At 42.0% G+C, this 20,440-nt stretch overlaps 2 protein-coding genes across 2 annotated transcripts; both read left to right on the plus strand.

Annotated features, from left to right (window-relative positions):
• The first annotated feature begins 359 nt into the window (after window positions 1-359).
• ift57 (intraflagellar transport 57 homolog (Chlamydomonas)) lies at window positions 360-4,612 on the plus strand. Its single transcript, XM_082513391.1, has 11 exons — window positions 360-957; window positions 1,493-1,667; window positions 1,828-1,946; window positions 2,039-2,129; window positions 2,488-2,556; window positions 2,649-2,771; window positions 2,987-3,058; window positions 3,368-3,499; window positions 3,637-3,699; window positions 3,910-3,976; window positions 4,063-4,612. Exons 1-11 carry the CDS (start codon window positions 803-805, stop codon window positions 4,242-4,244), a joined length of 1,248 nt encoding a protein of 415 aa, XP_082369517.1. The 5' UTR covers window positions 360-802; the 3' UTR covers window positions 4,245-4,612.
• A 665-nt stretch (window positions 4,613-5,277) lies between these two features.
• On the plus strand, window positions 5,278-19,443 carry tmem71 (transmembrane protein 71). Its single transcript, XM_082513836.1, has 11 exons — window positions 5,278-5,467; window positions 8,469-8,537; window positions 9,726-9,784; window positions 10,189-10,231; window positions 10,323-10,532; window positions 12,421-12,683; window positions 12,766-12,960; window positions 13,196-13,262; window positions 13,859-13,920; window positions 14,881-14,930; window positions 15,020-19,443. The coding sequence occupies exons 3-11, from the start codon at window positions 9,754-9,756 to the stop codon at window positions 15,041-15,043; spliced, it is 945 nt and encodes a 314-aa protein (XP_082369962.1). The 5' UTR covers window positions 5,278-5,467; window positions 8,469-8,537; window positions 9,726-9,753; the 3' UTR covers window positions 15,044-19,443.
• The last annotated feature ends 997 nt before the right edge of the window (window positions 19,444-20,440 follow it).

A 20,440-nucleotide genomic window follows, 5' to 3' on the forward strand; every position in this document is an offset into this window, starting at 1 on the left:
GGCTCTCTGTCCGGGTCGTTGTGTCCTTGGGCAAGACACTTTACCCTACTTTCCTACCGGTGTTGGCCAGAGGGGCCGATGGCGCGATATGGCAGCCTCGCTTCTGTCAGTCTGCCCCAGGGCAGCTGTGGCTACAACTGTAGCTGCCTCCACCAGTGTATGAATGTGAGAGTGAATGAATAGTGGCATTGTAAAGCGCTTTGGGTGCCTATAAAGCGCTATATAAATCCAATCCATTATAAACAATATAATAACTGAAATAACACAAATAGAAATTAACAAAGAAACAGATGAAAGATATACATGAACAAGAGGAGCCTATAGAGAATTTATAGAGGTGGTTTTGAAAAAGCAAAATGTGTTTGGCACCAGGTTGTGTGTGTATTCAGTTTAGGGGGAGCTTTTAATCTTTGGATATTGGAAATTCCGTTTTTAAGCTCACACTCCAGCCTGCGGAGGTCGCTGTTGCGATGTTTTCTAGCCGACACAAAGAAGGGAGCTAATCTAACGGCAGCATCTAACGCGGCACTGAGAGGATTCAGGCTCATTTTGTACACCTTTTCTCCAAACTGTGGATATTGATACAGCTTATAAAAGAAATGTGACCAATGACTGAGTTTAAACCAGTGTTTAAAATGTTATGACGAAGTCGCTATCTGCTAACGTCAGCTAGCCGCTTAGCTGGTTAGCTTTCGGTTGCCTAACAACAGAAGCCAAACAAACACCGCTAGCAGGTTAGCAGTGCCAATCTGTTAAAGGTGCTAGGTTTTTACATTTTCCACGCAAACGTGAAACTTGCAGGATGGCTGAGGACGGCAGACGCGGCGACGAGGAGGACCGAGGGCCCGGAGCGGCTTACCGGGGGGTCGCAGTGATGGAGAGCCTGCTGGAGAAGCTGAATGCACTCAACTATGAGGAGGAGGTTCTGGGCAAACACAACATGAAGAACCTGTCCAGGTAAGAAGCGCATAGTTCGGATGTAAGTACGGTGTCCTTTTTAGGATTTAGAAGCAGAAAAAAACAATCGAAGTGTGTAACTAGTAATAACTAGTCATACGTTTACAAAAATATAATGAGATAAAAACAGACACGTCCTAAAGATACGTGATTGTGTTGTTCATTCATCCCTCTGGTTGGAGGAGAGTGATGGAGTTCAAGTATGATGTTGAGGGTTTGTGTGGCCTTGGCATTGTACTGGACCGTTGTGGTGGAGAGAGAGCCGCCTACAACCCTCACTTCTGAGCGACTGAAGCAAGAAGATGGAGGATACGAGTGCTCTTCTGCTATTAATTCATTTGTTGGGACAATGCAGCGTTTCAGTTCTTGATCTTTATTCTGTTATTTTCTGTTGATTGATCGATCAACCCAGACAAAGTATTGCATAAAAATAAAATGAAATCCAGGCTTGTTTCCAGTGTTTGTGCTGATTTGATGTTTTTGAGTGTGCACAGTGAAGGAAAACCCTTCAGTCCCCTCTGCTTTCTCTGCGCAGGCATTACTTCGTCTCCAGTCCATACCTGGCGTCTAACCCCGGCGAGCAGTTCTACATGTTCACCATCATCGCAGCGTGGCTCATCAATGTGGCGGGGAGGCCGTTTACCGAGCCGCAGGAGTACGACGAACCCAACGCCACCGTGTCCAACATCCTGGCAGAACTGCGGGCCTTTGTGAGTCACACAGAAAGAGTTTAGAAGCTGGAAATGAGCTTTGGTATGTCTGGAGTTCGTTTGTTTGTGCTTTGATAAATCTGACCGATTGTGCGAAGGCGGGAGCTTCCGTTAAACAAGAAGAGTTTGACGCTTTTTTAATTCCTCCTCTGTTTTTCAGGGTGTTAAGGTGGACTTCCCGCCCTCCAAACTGAAGTCTGGCTCAGGCGAGTACGTCTGCTTCGTGCTGGACCGACTGGCTGAGGAGGCGCTCAGGAAGAGAGGCTTCACCTTCAGGAAGTATGCCGTCTGTTTTCTTCTTTTCGTCAGGCTGCTTTTGTTGCTTCTGTGTTTATAGAAGTTTTTTTTACTTCTTTCTGTCTCTGTTTCAGGACAAACTACCCATCAGAAAACACAGAAGAAGAGTCTGTGGTGGAGGACGACGCCGAGCTCACGCTCAGGAAAGTGGAGGAGGAGCTGATCGTAGGTGTTCCGCATTCGTCTAACTTCCTCTTCTTTTCCGTTCGGCACACTTACAGGATGAATCTGTTTTTACTGCGGTGGTTTCCTGCACCTCTGTCAGAGATCACCAAACACTGAGAGGAAATCAGGGAACAGATTTCAAAATAAAACATCCTCACACTTTTATTTTAAAAACATAATTTCATGTATTTTATTACAAAATATTTCCCTCGTTTTATAAAGTCCATCACACTTTAGAGCAGAAATCATAATCGAATATATTGTCATGACCGTATTTTGGGTGTTTTTAATGCTCAGCGCTGCGCGGGTCGAGCCATGAATCGTCTTCACATCTCATGATTGTTTTGTGTGTGACCAGGACGAAGGGGACGAGGAGGAGGAGAACGTGATGGACCTGGAGGCTCTGAAGTTACGAAGCACTCACACTGTGAGATCACCTCAGAATAAGATTACATCATAATTTCCACTTTCACGTTCGCTCCGAGCTTTGAACTCGCCGCGGCGTCTGTTTTCTGGCAGGAAGCTGAGACGTCCTCCAAACCCGACGAGATCCTGGAGTCGACGGTCGACGCGACAGAGTGGAACCTGGAGGTGGAGCGAGTCCTGCCGCAACTCAAAGTCACCATCAGGACCGACAACAAGGTAGGCGCTCACCTGAGGTGTCGGAGCTTCCGCCAGATGTGAGATGAAGTGAAAGACGCTTCACTCTGCCGGAGCTTCACACTCGTCCAGTGTGATCGTAACAAGCTTTTGTTTCTGTATGAGTGACTGAAGGTTACCTGCAGTTTCCCAGCATGCTCTCTGGTTGGCTGTCAGTGTTAGTGGCTCTCACTCTCTGGTCTGTGTTGGTCCTGCAGGACTGGAGGGTCCACGTGGACCAGATGCACCAGCACAGAGACGGGATCCAGTCCTCACTCAAGGAGGCCAAGGTGCGTTCACTGACCCGCTTCATCATCATGTTATGTCCTCCCTGCAGCCTCTCACTGTCATCGGACGGGACAAACAAGAAGTATTATTTTATTTCAGTCACACGTAAAGAATATTATCAATCAGCCAGCTTTAATTAAATAAACTAAATCACACAAGAAGAAGGAACAGATGTTTCCATGTTCAGCGAATCTCCCATTAACCACAGAGACAAACGTCCTGAGGACTGTTTCAGTTCTGGAGAAAGATGAAAACAAAATAAGTTCATGGAGTGAAACTAAACGTGACATCATTCTTCGTCGTCTCTGCAGAGTCACCTGGACAAGCTGCAGGAGGACATCGGGAAGACGCTGGAGAAGGTGAGCAGCAGAGAGAAGTACATCAACAACCAGCTGGAGCATCTGATCCAGGAGTACCGCAGCGCCCAGGCCAAACTCAGCAAGGTAAACCCGGAGCTGAACGTTCCTGATTCGTTCACGTCATCGCGACACGTTTGAGTTCACGTTAATTCCAGTTTGAAACTGTCTCAATGTCAGAATGTGTGGAAACAGTCAGTTCAGTAACTCTTGTCATCCTTCAGGCCAGAGACCGCTACCAGCAGGCCAGCGGAGGAGTGACGGAGAGAACCAGAGTGCTGGCCGAGGTCAGTGAACGCACCACGTTTAATTCATCAATAAAATCATTTTAACAGCAGCAGGTGAAAAAAGCAAGCTGATAATAATAAAACATCAGAGTTCACTGTCCTCAGTTTATTTAATAATAATAACTATTACTTATTATTAGAGATTATTTGAACCTTTATATGTGAGAATTGTTCTTGTGTTTTAATTTGAAATTCTTCTGTTTGTTTCAGATCAGCGAGGAGCTGGAGAAGGTGAAACAGGAGATGGAGGAGAAAGGCAGCAGCATGTCTGACGGAGGTGAGGTGAATCTGGTCACAGTGCTCGGTTTTGACTCCGGCCCTGCCGCAGTGCTGACCTCTCCGCTTCTTCTTCTGCTTTTGCAGCTCCGGTGGTGAAAATCAAGCAGAGCCTGACGAAGCTGAAGCAGGAGATCATTCAGATGGACGTGCGGATCGGCGTGGTGGAGCACACGCTGCTTCAGGCCAAACTCAAGGAGAAGTCCAACATGACGCGAGACATGCACGCCACCAACATCCCCGAGCCCGCCGCTGGGCTGTTCGCCTAGCGCAGCAGCCTAGACCCGAAAAACCCGGCGAGGTCCGACTCCTCTAAAAGGACCTGAGAGGCTCAGGAAACCGAAAAATGTCGTCACATCTATTTATAACCAACATATTTTTCCATTTCCTGTAATGGATGTTTTTATGTCTTTGAGGGATTTTTATAAACTTAAAGAATTTCTCTGTTAAGCTCAATGATTCAAATCCATTAATCAGATTGACCACCAGATGGCGCCAGAGTTGCAGATAAAGACTTGTTATTGAACTTTTAAAAGTATAATAATCGAAGCATAATTGAATCTTTGGTTATTATAGTTTTTATTTTTCTACTAAATGTTGTAAACACAAAATAAAACCTTAAAAAACAGAAAATCAACCATTTTGACTCCAGGGAATTTTATTTCATCAGCAGCGGCTGATTAAGGATAAACAGGAAGTTGTGTTTTGGACCTTCAACATAAAACACCTTCACGTTAGAATACTTTAAATGTTTCCCGATGAAAGCTGGAACATTTACTGAATAATAAATGTAAGTTCAGGAAACCTTTTATTTATATTGAACTAAACTCTGCGATTATCTCTTCACATGTGTTTGTCTCTAAATGAGGCTGAAGATTAGAAACCAACTGCACACTGTCCCGGATCTCCTGTTTGTGGATGTTTTATCAAACATGACCGATGTGTCAAATAATGAGCCCAAAGCTCAGACTGCAAACTCAAACACACAAACCTTTTTTTAACTTGTAGACCTGCGTAATTTCAGGGAGAGGGAAGAATCCTCGTATGGTCATGTCAGGCACACAGAAGCCCCACCGACTGTTTTTGTGAGGGTAGCCAATCAGAAGAAAGTTGTCTGAAAGGTTAGACGCTAAAGCAGCTGGCTTCTACACAGAGATCTGCGTGGACATAAAGAAAAAAACCTGCACGAATATATGTTTTATTCAGTAATTATCAGTTTTGCGTAGTTTAAATATTTTTGTCTCGCTTGGTGCTTTTACTTTGAAAACCATACGTGTTTTAATTTGACAGCAGCGGCTGCTTCCTGCATGTGGGCGAGGCAGAGTGACAGCTGCGAGCTGGAGACTTGTTTTTATCCTCCTGGAGACGAAATGTGAAGATTTCAAAGCGAAAGTCTAGAAGAAAAAATACGAAAAGGAAAAACGAAAAAGGTTCAGCGTCCGGAAGAAGATTTTTCTGCACTTCCGGACAAAAAAAGGAGGAAAAGTGATCGGTGAGTTGAGCTGCAGTCCCGTTAGTTTCTCTTTGTCTGTTTTTCTGCTGCTGATCCAACTTAAAACACACAAACAAACTCAAACAGCCGTTTTTTAACGGGCTGGATATTTATGCAAACTTTAACTTCATCCTAAAAGAAAAATAAATAAAAATAAACTTGTTTATGTTTATAAAGCTTCTTTTATTATTTCTGTTTATTTACACGATAATAAAAACTGTAATTCCGGGTTGTTTCAGTATTATGTGTATCAGAGTAAAATTACACCACAGATATTTTATAGTGGGGATATTTCAGGAACGATCAGAGGTGCATCACGTGGGAAAAACGCGGAGATCAAAGTGTTTACAGGATATTCTGAAGAATTCGGATCATTTTAAACCAGCAAAGCGTGAAAAAATAATAACCGAACAGCTCAAAGTTAGTGTGTTACAGGAAAATGACACAGAAATACTCAACAATGAAGCTCGAGCTCATTATTGTTCCTCATTATTAACGAAACTAAACAAAAATCCTCAGATTTACATGAAAAGTGATTTTAGAGCTGAAACAGCAAATCGAAGAAGTCTGAGTGTCTGAAGGTGGAAAATGGTTTCCTCCGTTTTTGACGCGTTTTCCTCCAACATCAGCAGCTCCAGCACAGACCAGCCTGCTGCTGCAAGGCATGCTGGGAAACACGGGATGGGAAGAATCCATAAAGGGGGCACAGAGGGGGGATTCAGTTATTATTAAATAATTTAGATTATCTTTAGTCTCAATACAGAAACAGGAAGCTATACGAACATCCACATAACAGCCGAAGCCTTTTTTTGTATACTTTATTGATCCCCGTGGGGAAATTCCTCTCTGCATTTAACCCACTCACTTAGTGAAGCAGTGGGCACTTGCTCAGGGGTACCTCAGGGGAATCGAAACCCCGCCCTCCGATCATGGGGACACCACTCTACTTACTGAGTTATTCCTGCCTCTAATGTTAATATTTACTTTTATTAGATCACCATGAAGTAAATATTATATATTATTATTTTAAATGATGCATCAGAAGCACTTTTACAGGAGAGACCAACCTGCTGCTGCAGCGACAGGAAAATATCAGAAACACAAAATACGACGTCAAATCAAACAAAAGAAGGAAAAACGTTCACAGAAGTCAGATGTAGAGATTCAAATCATCTTTTTTAGTGAATGTACTCATAACTGTCCTGGTTGAAAACAGTTGAAACTCCAAAGTGAAAAAGAAGAAAAGAAACAAACAGTCACATCTGAAAAGCTGCGACCATCAAATGTTCTTTCATTAAAAATCTCTCTGGTTCTTAAAAAACGATGAAAGCAGTTCAATAAACATCTGCGTTTTCAGCGAAAAGTTGCCAGCAGGCAGTTTTCTGATCACACAGAAATCCCAGAAAGAGTTCAGAGGTGCATGAGTTCAGACTGTAGTCCAAACCTCTCCTCCTCTGCTGTTTTCAGTCAACATAAACTGAAATAAACATAATTATTTCTTTTCGACTTGTTCTGTTTAAACAAACTTGCATCCATGTTTGTTTTCTCCGTCTAAACTCAGCAGAGCAGGAAGGACGACGTGAAAATCAAAGATGCTCCTTTACTCACGCGGCTCGCCACAGCAGCATGTTTGATCTGGCAGCGTTTTGTCCTTCCTGACACAAACCCAGAGGGATCGATCGTAACACAAATCATTATTCCCAGATATTTCCAGATCGGATCGTGTAGTTTGACATAAACAGTCTGTCTTTATCTCGGTTTGTACTGAAGCCTCATGGGGAAAAAGTCCTTTTTACTTTTTCCCAGAACAGGAAAAATCTTTTATTTGACTGTTTTTGTTCCTCTCAGGCGGAAGTCGTAAACAGCAGAAATAATAAAATGTAAACGCTGCTGTCCAGAGGATAAACATAGAGTCCGAGGCCCACGGCAGGCCCACCAGAGCCTGCAGCCCGGCCCACTCGCAGCTTTGCAGCTGTGCAAGAGCTGCGCAGGAGGAACGTTTAAAATCCTTCAGAGGCTGAACCAGCATCAGGTTATTGTTTTACTCAATGTGCACCGCTTAAAGAGCCACGAAGGCGCCACAGATGAAAAATCTCTTTGTGACATCACACTGACCGAACCCAGAAAAAAACAGAGTAAAATTTTTAAAAAACATATTTTTCCTCCTCAGTTTCAGGGATGGACGGACGCATTTTAAATCCGTTTAAACAGTTCAGAGGGGCCTGTTTTTATTGGCTTACAGGTGCTCAGCTGTGCTGTATGTGGTTGCTAGCATCATGGACTGAGAAGAGTTTGACACCCCTGTGATAAACTCTTCAGATTATAATCTGCAGGTTTACAGAAAAAAGATTAAAAACTTCAGAAATCTTTCGGATGTTTGCGCTGACGTGTAGCAGATGAGGAGTGTTTCTTCGTCCCTCCGAGCTCACGCCGCTTCCTTCTCTTGTTTTGTTTTTGGAGGGCTGAACCTTCATCATTGAGTCTCGCTGCTGAGTGGACGTTAACCGGACGCCAGACTGGTTTTCTTTTGAATCTTGAGGAGGAGCAGAGAAAGGCGAGCCCCAGGCTCCTCCTCATCTATTCGCTGTGACACAGAGCGCCTCTGTTCACTGCCCTCTAACAGTCTGTGTGTTCAAATCACTCAGCCTGCTGATGACTCCTCTTCATCAGATCCCCCGGGCCTTCGTCCTCGGCCTCTTGTTGTGTTCTTTTCTCATCCTGCCACGAAGGCTCGTTATCCATGAAACACGATGTGGGATCCAAATGTGATGATGTGCTTCAGTTTGTGCAGAAGCCTTCGTCCCTCAGAGCTTCCTGTTAACAAACCATCACACTCACCGGCTCTTTGTCTAACGTCTGTGTCTCTCGTACAGAGACGATAGTTTATACAAAGTCGTTTCCTGTTTGTGTGTGTGCACGTGTGCGTGTGTGTCGGTCAGCTGATGAAGGGTTAACAGGAAGCGTGAGCTCAGAGTCACAGCGTCTGTTTTTCTTTCTACAGTCTGCTCTCAGGCTGCGTCTCTGCAGGATGTGAGAGAAGCGCAGCAGAGAACAAAGAGCAACTTTAAAGGTAAGACCCAAAAACAGAGCCTGTTATAAATATCCTGATCAGTCTGGATTAGATGAGCTCAGATTAGCTCCAGTTAATCCCTCGAGTGCTCAGACTGCAGAGATTCAGCTGAACTGAGTGAAGCTTTGCTGAGGAGCAGATCAGACAGGAAGGAGGATTTTTAAAGAGCTGAAGTCACAGAAAGAAAAACAAGATTTCTTTTGGATTTTCTAGATTTTTCTTCTCGTTGGGAGTCAAACCAGCAAAAAATGAGTCGACTAATAAAAGCTGGGTGTAAAAGTCTGAGAAATGTCTGTGAGCTCCAGCTCAGATACACAACAACAACTTCCTTTATGAACACACACTCTGTGGTTTACTCAGACTCTCACACACGCACAAAATCCTGCTGCTAGAAATACTCACTACACCACCGAGTGCAGATTAATCCACCGCTGAAAATAGACCCCAACAACAGGAACTTTAAATAGAGACAGAGGAAAGATCAAATGTGCTTTTTTATCCCAAAAGTTTGGAAATTCCTGTAAAAACAATAGACACAAGCTAGAGTAGCTCAGACAAATACAGTAAAATAGAAGTTCAATAAAGATTACACGAAGAAAGGTGCAATAATTCAATTCAGTTTTATTTATAAAGCCCTGAATCACAACAGTTTCCTGTTAAATCTAATAAAGTGAATGAGCTCATTATGTTCAAATTTTAATACAAGTAAAATCCCTATAATTTTTTTAATCAATAAAAGTAAAAAAAAGTAAATAATAAATAATATTGTAACATATATCATAAAATAAGTAAGTATATATATGTTTTGCATAAATACAAAAAAGGGAAAGTTAATGTAATAATATGAAGTTTAAAAAGAAAGTAAAAAATCTGATAAATGTTAAAATAAGTATAGATTTTAATAAGATCCAATAAAATGTGATGTAAAAAGCTTAAATAACACAAAGTGTCTCCTTAGAGTAAAAACCAGAATAAATTCACTAAATCACAATAAAAATAATAAGAGTGTCTCGCTGAAAGAGCAGCTGTCAGCTGACGGCGTTCAGTGTGAGACCGGTCGTGTCTGAGGTCAGGAGGGTTGGAGAGGCGCTCTCTCTGCTGGTTTTGGCCTTTCATTGAAAAGATTTGTTAGAACAACATCTGCCTGTTTCTCACCGACAGCTGTTTGGTTTCTCATGCGCTTCACAGATCCTCGGACGCCGCTCTGCAGACAAACATGGCTCTGTTCTTCTCCGGCGCCGTCACAAGTACGTCACCGACATCACCGACCACGTTCACCAACACTTTACTTTTATTCTGGGACTTTATTACGACATTGTAGCAAATTTTGTTTTTGCCTATTCGAACTGTTCAAACTGTTATGGATGTGAAAAACGATCGGAAACCAAACTAAAGCTTTTAGCGGCTCCACAGATCTGATGTTAGCTCCTCAGACGAGCTCTGTGGAGCACTTTGCTGCCCGTCTGTCACATTCCTGCCCAGCTTTTATCTTCATCAAGTCCTCTGAGCAGATTTACCCAAGAATGTTCTGTGCCTCTTCATGCTGATAAAAGTCGTCTGTATTTAGAAACCAGTGTGTGTGTGTGTGTGTGTGTGTGTGTGTGTGTGTGTGTGTTTGTGTGTATCTCTGATGGTCTTTTCTGCCGCTCAGGCTCTCCAGTCAAGCGAAGGTTGAGGAACAGTCACTGTCAGAGGTAAAAGCATCGTTTATTTCCTGTTTCTGATGAACGTGTGAAGTCTCAGTAGGAGGAGTTTGAAAAGCCTTTGCTGGTCTCTCTCCTGCAGCCTCGACGTGTCTCTGCTCTCTCCCGACTCCTCCTACATCTGCTACACCTCAGCGCACGGCAGCGAGCCCTGCTGCTGCCGCCGCTCGCCACGCCTCCTCACCAATGGATACTATGACGTGACCGAGGACAGCTTCTCCTGGGACGACGAGGGCAACGTGTCACTGACGCCCTGCAAAACCAGCGTCTCCTACAAGGAGAACCTGCACAGGTGAGAGCGGCAGGTAGACCCGGAGGCTCCCATTTATTTCGACTGTTTTTACCTGAGATCTGGATGCAGAAAAAACTTCGTTTCAGTGAGCTCGCTCGTTCCACGTTTATGCACAAGTAAAAGTTGTGACTTTTATTTTGAAAGCGAACTATCTCAATTTCCTGTTTGTGTCACACTTCTTGAAGTTTTGCCAACGCTCAGCTCGTAGTTGGAGAGCATTTACAGACAATGCAACACTACAGTCGGTCACTTTCATTCAAACTACAACCGCAGCAAGATGCTAGCAACCGAAGCCAGTAGGGGAATACACGTTTTCCCTAACAACAGTTGGTTGCCAGGTGGTCACTGACCAGTCTGTGTTACTGGGGCTTTAACAGTCATTTTCCCAGCCACTGTCATTAACCTCCAGCAACCACTCACAACCGGTTGGGGATTTTTTCTTTATGAATCGTGGTTGCCAAACGGTTGCAGACCAGTCTTTCTCTGCCTGTGTGACCAGGTTTTATTCACTGATCCGACTCTGCTACCACAACTGGCACACGGCCAAAATGGTGGATCAATTCGTCTAACTTTACGGACGCTACAAACATCGCTGTTGTTTGGTTTTCTGTTTTTATTTACCTCCAAAGTGAAATCAGAGCTGTGGCTTTACATGCAAACTAGCAAGCTCATTTCCTGCTATCTCGAACTTGGCTGAACTCGTAAATCTTCTTTTTCGTGAACACCTGGATGTTAAACTTCATTGAAACACATGGATGAACAGTCACAACAGTTTTTTGGGATTGTAAAAGTCTGGACTGTGTTTAGCTCAAACTCTGCCTCAGAGTTAGTTTGATTTTATTAACCAAAGGAGAGTTTATACCAAGAAATGCAGCTAACAGCCTGCGTTTACTGCATTTTACAGCATCACAAGAAGTTTAATATTGCTTTTTTTTTAACCAAAGACTGAGAAAAAGTCTTTTTACATGTTTTTTTTGGAGAAAATGATCGATGACATCAGCTGCAATTACAGAGCTGAGAGAACCGAACGCCAAACGCTTTGTGACATTCACCAAACGCTTAACAAAGTTTGGAAAAACCTTCGTTCCATAACATTTTCCTCCCTTCGGGATTATTTTACATCAGCAACAGGAACATAACGTCTCGTGGTCGTACAAATGTATGACAGCTGTTAAACACACACACACCTCTTTAAAGCGGTGAGGTCACCTCCAACAGCCAATCAGAGTGAGCCGTTCGGCACATGTCGGGTAGGTTTGAAAGCTGTAAATACTTCAGACCTGACATCAGCTGCTCTCGGGGACCAGGGTGTGTGATGTCATTGATCACTGTTGCTAGGAGACCCCATGTTATTGAACACTTTGCCATCAACATGAGAAAAGCGTCTTTGTTCTGTTACATGAACTCTGTGTTCACAGGTGAAGCCTTGATGTGTTTGCAGAGTTCATCTTTTAATAACAACTAAAAGTCTTACTTTACTTTAAAATTCGATTAAATGTTGTTCCTGACGTTTATTTCTTGGTGTGCAGTCAGACAGAGCGGGCCGCTGCGCTCAGATTTGGTCACTTCCTGTTGTTTCAAATCACATTGTGGTTATTTTTGTCAGGCTGTGGTCATTCTCTGAGGAAGTGTTTTCACACTCGAGTTGCTTTTGGTCACTTTCTGCACTTTAACCCACTTTGTTGGGTTTGAGGTTTTTTGTTGGGGCTCTCGTTCTTTAGCTCTTTCTGGATTTCTTTGTTTCACTTTGATGTTGTTTTATGTCATTTTGTTCATCTTTTCTGTGCAAAGAGACACAAATTCCTCAAAATGACAAAAAACAAAGTTCAAAAAACCTCTGAACATGCCAAAGGACACACACGTGTCTGAACACTCATTTTTCCTTCAGGGTTTTCCGGCGCAGGCGGCGACCTCGCAGCTCGCTGGTTCGCCTGCTGAGCGATGTGACGGGGAGCTGCCAGTCGTGGCTCGATGAGAAAGTCTTCAGAGGTGTTTTCGGGACAGTGAACAACTGGAACCAGAAGCAGGAAGTTGACCAGGACCATGACCTGGACTGGTCCAGGAGCAGCCCTGATGGTCCGGCCTGTCTGGACGAGTCCTGGTCGCCGCTCAACAGCACTGAGCTGGAGGAGAGCCGCGCCTTCACGTACGGTGGGTAACCGACTGCTTAAAGGGCGAGTACGCTCAAATTAACATGGACAACAATGAACAATGATTTTGTTTTTTCTTTCAGACTCCACTGAGGTCCCGACTCCTCCCGACAAAGAAGCCCCGTCTCCAAATCTCCTGATCCACGAGGAGATTTGCTCTGAGATCTGTCAGTCAAAGGAGCGTTTCACCCAGTCGCTGGGCAGCCTCTCCGAAGTCCCGCCTCCTTCACCTTTCTACACCAACACCTGCTGCTGTCAGGCGTCACCTGAGCCCACAGGTGAGCCGCAGGGTCTCTGACGTCAGAGGCCTGCAGAGACTCGTAGCAGCCTGCTCAGATCCAGTCTGAATCTCTACGTTTTCATTCATCTCACTCGACTTTAATGCTGAATGAAAAACATTTGATGATTTTTATCTGCAGAAACCACCAAAGACACAAAACTAACACCCACGATCTCCACCACAAAGCTCGACCTCTGTTCGCCTAACCCGAGTTATTCTTCTTTCTGTTTCAGGGTTCACGATGAAGGCCCTCCTCCTTCTCGTCTTCACCGTCTTCATCTTCACAGCTATGTACTCGGGGTGAGACCTCAGTTCCTAATTTAGTTTTTTCAGAGCACTTTGATTGTTTGATCAGCATGAACCAAGAAAATCTCTTTAAGTCTCCCAGAAAATCTTCCTGAAGCCGATCGAGGATCTGAAAATGCCTCATCTGTCCGCTCAGTTTAGTTTAGAAAGCTGCAGCAGCTAAATGCATCATAGAGGCAGAAACACAATTTATTTATTAAGGGCTCTAAAAAGTGTATGAAAGTTAAAAACGTGTTTGTTTCTCTTATTTCTGAGTGAGGGGCAGGTCTCACTGAGAAACTGCACACTCATCAACCAATGAGAACATCCCATTTTACGTCCTTACTCACTCTGAAAATAAAAGTGTCAAAATAAGATGCATCTTTTTAAACTAGTGACTGAGCCTATAACATCGTCACAGAGATGCTTTCCCAGTTTTCTAAGTAAGTGTCGCCCCCTGGTGGCCTTTAAAAAGAATACGCTCTAAGACGCCTCAACACGGGCTTCATGTTTCAGACCTGAAGCTGCCTCCATGTTTTGTCCCGTCTACAGAAACGGCGTGATCTTTCTGTGTGGAAGTGCCGATGTGTTCAAAGACCGTTGTTTTGCAGGTGTCTGTGGTGGAGCGCGACTGTCACGTCGACCGTCTTCATGATGATCACAACATGTATGCGTGAGTATCAAAGACATTTCTGTTCAGTGATTAAAGATCTTTTGTCTTCGGGTAACAGAAACTCAGTCAGAGGTCCAGCTGTGACCCGTGAATTATTCAGTTTGCAGAAGTTTATTTGGCCCTCAGTACAAATCCCTGTTTTACAATCACACTGGTGTGAATGGAGCCGCTCTTCATCACTACAGGCTGCCTTTAAACAGAAATAAGACGTTTGTCTCCCCCTGCTGGCAGGGAGAGTCATTACTTTACTTGGATGTTTCCACTGTACTTCCAGCTCCCTGCTTGGGCTGTTTTTTGTAATTAATGAGAAAGTTGTTTTTTAAATGCTGCTTTAAAACTGCAGTCACCTGCAGCTCACTATTTGTTTCAACCACTGCTGTTGGAGCATGAGTGATACCAGTTTGGCCCAGTTTGGCCTTTTAACTTAAACTGGTTATAAAGACTCTTAAAGTCTTCAAATATTCACATTTAACTTGTTTATGACAAGCTGGTAATTTCAGCTTCAGACCTTCGTTCGTTTCCCAAATACCAGCTTTAAGTGTTTAAAATCAAAACCACAGACTGAAGCAAAGGACAGACGACTACATTTCTCTACAACTGTATTTTTTTTTTAATTACATAAAATGATCAGTTTGTCTTCCAAAAAAAGCCGAAACGACTGCAACTTGTTTAAAATCCAGAGAGATGAATGCAGTTTGTTAGCGATATTAATACTAGCGGTTATAAACACCAGCTTATGGTAAATCATTACAGTTTGGGTTACATTTACTTTTGGGGTCTTGAAAACACCATTGTCCTGTAATAAACCCAATGAATCCTGTTGATTATAATATGAACTAATAAAAGTAAATCTGGTGCAGTTTTGCTCTGCAGCTCCTGACTGCTTTTAATCTGCCAGCAGAGCACGAATCTGATTTTGTTTTGGTGATTTTAACACGTCACTGCTCTCGTTTCTTTCAGTCCTGACAAAGTCGGGCCCGCTGGGCGAGTGGAGGAGGGCGAAGACGGAGGTGAGTCTGAAATCAGAAACTTGGTTTCTCACATTTGAGCTGCAGAGGAGACAAACGAGTTTTAACAGCTGCCACTGATTCGGTTTCAGGACATCACGTCGAGAAACGAGTGAGGAAACGCGTCTGGAGAACCTGAAGGAGGAGAAGGCGAAAAGGTCGGACGGGACTCATCAGAAACGTTAGATTCTGACTTTTATTTCACTTTATGTTTGCATGTGAGGTGCACAAAATAATCTGAGCTCCAGAAAACATTTTAGAGCAAACATTTCTCCTTTTAAAACAAAAATCACTCCTTAAAAGAGGTTTTTGTATTCACATTTTTAAAAATGTGTCATCTTTACGTTGAAATGTACACGCAGAGCAGGAGGCTGCTTCGTGCTTTTAGTCAGATTTAAGCCATGAAATGTCTTCTAGCTGAAAAAAGTTGTTATTAAAGTGTTGGAGCTCAGTGGCACATGTTAGTAGTTTAGCAGCTTAGAAAGCTAAAAACATTCATATCAACTCAAAATGTAGCCGATGTATTTTAGGAGTGTCTTCTTTCTTTGGTTTGTAGTTGATCTTGGCTTTTTTGAGCGTTCCAAAGTGACCAAACGTCAGACGTTTAATGTCTGCAAAACATTTTCAGGGTTAAAGGGCAAAAAATAAATAAAAATAAGAGCTGTGACTTTTTATAAAAACCAAATGCACAAAAATCCCCTGGAGGCTATAAAAGTGCCATTTTTCCCTCCAGAATAAACAGAATGAAGAGTTTTACTACAAAATAAAATACCCACAAACACAGTATTTTCACATTAAAGTTCAGCTCAGATTTTATTGTGAAAGCTGGATTACTGAATTCCTGGTAATTTTACTGGTACAAAATACTTTCTTACATCTATAAAATCAGGTTTAATTTGCTGACATCGATTGATGACAGGTCAGTGGGCAGGGCCATAGTGTTCAGTAAATCATCCTGATTGATCACAGTCAGTTAAATGGGAGTTTATGAAACCAGCAGAGGCCGTTAAAGCAAACAGACCTCCAGAAGGTCCTCTCAATTCTCCACCGGACTTTCAAACAGCTAACAATCATCTACTTTAAGAATCTTCTCAGGACTGTTTTGAGCAGGGGTGTCCAACTCCAGGCCTCAAGGGCCGGTGTCCTGCAGGTTTCAGATCTCACCCTGGGTCAACAAACCTGAATCAAATGATTAGTTCATTAGCAGGCCTCTGGAGAACTTCAAGACATGTTGAGGAGGTCATTTAGCCAATTACATCAGCTGTGTTGGATCAAGGACACATCTAAATCCTGCAGGATTCCGGCCCGTGATGCCTGGAGATCCCCACCCCGGGTTTAGAACTTCTTTAGCTGGATGAAGAATGTCGAGAACAATATTGAGGCTTCTGGGCTTTTTATAAACCAATAAGGTGCTTGGATGCCTGCTCAGACCTCCACAAGAACTCCTGAATCCTCCTGAAGCACTTTGAATCTGCTGCCTTCCAAACCTTCCTTGGACAAGAACCACCTCATAGCATAGAGGCTCATTTCCAGGATCTGGCTTACATCATTAAAATGCATCCATACCGGTATTCGGCCATTGTGCTAAAAGACACCAGCTCAGGTCCGTTGCACGGATCCGGTCCAGAACTTAAGATGGATCTAGCCTGAATCCGGGCCAAATATATTTTATCTGGGTTATTTCCCAGTTTTAAAGAAAATAGGTAACAGTAGTGTCCATTATGCATTTGCTCATCTCTTGGCCACTAGAAACCATGTGAGGTTGTTACAGAAGGAAAATTCTCACATTTAATTTGCAGTAAACGCTTGAAAATTGTGTATATTTAATGTTAAAGAGCTATTTTCAGATAGTTATTCTCTGCAGCATTTTGTGGTAAAACTCTTCAGCTGTTAGGTGCCTTCAATCAGCCAGCAGTGCTCACATGGTGATAATAATAAAGGGAACCCTGAGATGCTGTTGAAACGCACTGACAGATATGTTGAATAGAGACAAAAAGGTAAGAAAAGCAGATCAAGTTCAAACATTCTGCCTTTGAGTGGTTTCTTTCACTCCGTTTGTTTTTGTCTGATTCTTGGGAGACTTTAATGTGGTACAAACGTAATCCGTACAGGTCGAAGGTTCAAATATGTTATTTATGACCTGGTTACACAAACACATATAAAGCTCTTATTTTTAAAAGCAAATTTGCCTTTATAAGGAGCAATAATTCCAGAAAATGGAAGAAACTCAATAAGCTGGGAGAACGTTTGTGGATTTGGGAGAGATCTCTTAAAGTCAAAATACTCGCTGTAGAAGCTTTGTAAGAAAACCAAGTACTGTAGCGCTTTACGAGATGTTTTGTCTTATAAAGTTTTTAAAAATTGAATCATGTTTGGGCCTCAAACTACGCCAAGAGTGAAGAAGGAGGAGATGATCTCTGCTTTGGGTCCTCCGGCAGCACAGATCAGCTCCTCTGGTGTGAAGCTGAAATGTTTGAGTGATAAAGTTTGTGGAAACTGACTAGCGGAGCAGAGAAATGTTTAACTCTTCATGTTCAGATCATTTGAAGCCTTTAGGATAAAAAAAGAAAACAAAAAACCTCATCATGCTGGGTTAGGTCACATGGGAGCTGCATTAATTAACAGAAATGTGATTCTAACGTGTACGTGAACATCTGGGTTTTAGTTATAACTGGAAAACTGAGACCTAATCCTGAAAACTATCGAGATCAGACTATTATCTAGTCTGTTGGTTAAAGTAGTTAAACACCAATTTAAGGTGTAGATCTACACCTAGAATGCTATAATAAGACTCCGGCTGTGAATTTTTCACTAATGCTAGCAAGCCATAAAGACTGGAATCTTTTCCACTGACAACGTTCCTCTCATGTGACGTGAACGCGGCATCGCATCTGTAGCATGAAGGGTTAAAACGGTCACACCAGATGAGGCACAGAAACCCCAACAAAAACAGCCCCCAAAATGCCCACGTTGTTTTACTTTTGTCTAAAATCTGGATAAAGAGTAAAAGCAAAGTTGGCATCAAATTTTTAGTTAGTATCTTTTCATGTTTCACTTTTCAACAAAATCTCAAGGTTTTTTAGATGCCTGAAATAACGTTTACAACAGTTATTTTCGACTTGGTGGGACGTTAACATCATAACTGCGGTGAATCCTAAAAGACGTTTAGCTAACAGCTAGTATTCCTATCAGCCAGGAAATGCTAAAGCTAACAGCACTCTTTTACAATTTACATTATATAATTGATAAAGGTAAATAAAACTATAACTAGATACAGACAAACTAGCTAGTTTCGAGAAAAGACAGTTGTAATGTTTATAAAGTTAATAAGCTATTCTACCATAGCTTATTAACTTTAGCTAATTAGCCATTTTAGCTAATCACGCACTTAACGTTCATCGCTAATTACTACCAGCACAACTAAGGGAGCCAAAGTTTCAAGGTGTTCAGCTCTGGTGTGACTGAATCTTTGTGGTTAACTCTCTCCCTGTCTTCATAAATCAGGAATTATTGTTAATTAATCCAAGTGCCAAATTTGTTTAAAGATAACATTACAGGTGATGTATTACCACATGTAATCAATGAACAGCAATCAATGTGTTGTACTGATGTTTTTAATACTGCTCTGCTCAACTTTGAATTTAAAGCTGTGCTTAATACTTTTTGTATAAGAACAGATCATGAATCAAATGATCAATGAAATCTTTGTAATGTTAAAGGTTTTGCTTTTAATGTTGTAACTTCCAGCTGTGTGAAGTTTTTTTTTTTAGCTTCTTCTAAATCCTAGTTTTGGCTTTATGGTCAAAAATCTATATTTTCCAGGTGGTGGAGGAGACCAAAACAGAGCTAAAAATGCAACTCCAGAGATGGTTTCTCTGGGTCTGCCCCCTGTTGGCCAAATATCAGTCAGTGCAGCTTTAAATAAACAAAGTTCAAAGTGGATCAAGTTTTTAATGGTGTTCTTCTAAATATAAAATTTAGAGTAAAAGACAGAAAAATCCTGAGGAGGAAAATAATTTTAATAGATTTAAAGACAAATTTTACATTCTGTGTGGAGGAACTACTAAATATGGAGTTACTGTTAATGTAAATAGTTTTGTAATTTCTATAGACTGCACTTATTTTCACATGTGGAATTCTTGCTTGTAACAGCACTTATTGTATCTTTTTTTTTATTGTATTTTATCGTACTTTGAGTCTCTGGAAGTTAAACTGTAAAATTTCACCTTAAACAAGACGCAAATTTAATTTGAACTTCAAGCAAAGGAACAAATTCTGAATGTATACATGTGAATCAGTGTGAAATCAGCCTCTGAAATGACTGTTTAAAGGATGAAGTAATCCTTATTTCTTACAGTGTGGATCGCTGTGTTTCAGTCTGCAAATCAGCCTTTGGCCTGTTGATGGCGCTGTGCTTTGAGAATGAACTTTTACAGTATTTGGGATTTTGTCAGCTATATTTAGTCTCGGCTAAGGTGAATGTTTATGATCCATTAAACTATATTACAAAGACAAACTGTATCTGTATTTTGTTTTAAATGGATTTAAATTGATGGTCATGGATTTCAGTTTCATAAAATGTCAGCTGTCAGGTGTGAGTAGTCAGTTAACACCTGTTCAACAGCTGAAACTAGTCACTCGGGTGATTCCTTTTGCACATAAAGAGTTGCAAGTGTTGAGTCTTGACCGTTGTGTGCTTTAATGTGTTTAGACTGAACCTGAAGCTGCAAGCAAAGCCCGAATACCTGAGAACTGTCAGAGAAACAGCCCAGGAAATAAAACCCACAAGCAGGAATCCATCATCTTCCATAGATTTCAGAAGTTCCAACTTTACAGATCTCATCAAATCTACTCGTGCCCATCCATGCTGTCCGTTTAGATTTGGCTGATGTGTGAGTTTAAATCAATTTGAGAACTTTCGTGGGTTCTCAAGTTAACTTAAATCAGTCTAACCTTTTCTTTTCTTTTTAACGGCTCCAACAGGAAGTGGCCATAAGCTGCAGCTTCTCAGCAAAACATGCAAAACTTGGGGATCATGTGATGGTCCCATTGGCAGCTTCTGAAAGTGATTCAGGCTTTTTAGTTTTTGTTAATGATTTTTGTTTTTGTTAATAAAAAAAAAAAAAAAAAGATTACATCGATGGTGAATGAACTCAAATTTCTTCAGTATCACTGGCTGGACCTTCACCATGCAGCGAGCCTGAAATCCTAATCAAACAAGCTGCTACCTTAAGGTGAAGGTAGTGTTAATATAGTCAAAACTTTGTGCTTTCTTTTTTGGCTCTCAATGGGACCAAAATGTATTAAAAAAACTAATAATATTGTGCTGAATTCAGTACAAGTTTAAACTAGTTAAGAAAACCAAAACCTGGTCAGGAAAGCGTTTGAGGGCACAGAACGTGGAAGCAACCAGCCACACGAATCGCACCCAGTCGGCCATTAGAAGGAACACCAGACTGAAGCGCTCCTTCTACGGCTTCACTTTTCAGACCTACATCTTATCACCTGGAAGT

Source organism: Aulonocara stuartgranti (genome assembly GCF_965226115.1).
Source record: "Aulonocara stuartgranti genome assembly, chromosome: 18".
Taxonomy (NCBI): Eukaryota; Metazoa; Chordata; class Actinopteri; order Cichliformes; family Cichlidae; genus Aulonocara; species Aulonocara stuartgranti.

Excerpts from the sequence above, each read along its gene's own strand:
- ift57 (XM_082513391.1), top strand. The coding sequence starts at position 803 with ATGGCTGAGGACGGCAGACGCGGCGACGAGGAGGACCGAGGGCCCGGA. Across the intron at positions 2,772-2,986 it reads CCATCAGGACCGACAACAAG|GACTGGAGGGTCCACGTGGA; the intron begins GTAGGCGCTCAC and ends TTGGTCCTGCAG. Across the intron at positions 3,500-3,636 it reads CCCAGGCCAAACTCAGCAAG|GCCAGAGACCGCTACCAGCA; the intron begins GTAAACCCGGAG and ends GTCATCCTTCAG.
- tmem71 (XM_082513836.1), top strand. The coding sequence starts at position 9,754 with ATGGCTCTGTTCTTCTCCGGCGCCGTCACAA. Across the intron at positions 12,961-13,195 it reads GGCGTCACCTGAGCCCACAG|GGTTCACGATGAAGGCCCTC; the intron begins GTGAGCCGCAGG and ends TTTCTGTTTCAG. Across the intron at positions 14,931-15,019 it reads GGAGGAGGGCGAAGACGGAG|GACATCACGTCGAGAAACGA; the intron begins GTGAGTCTGAAA and ends ATTCGGTTTCAG.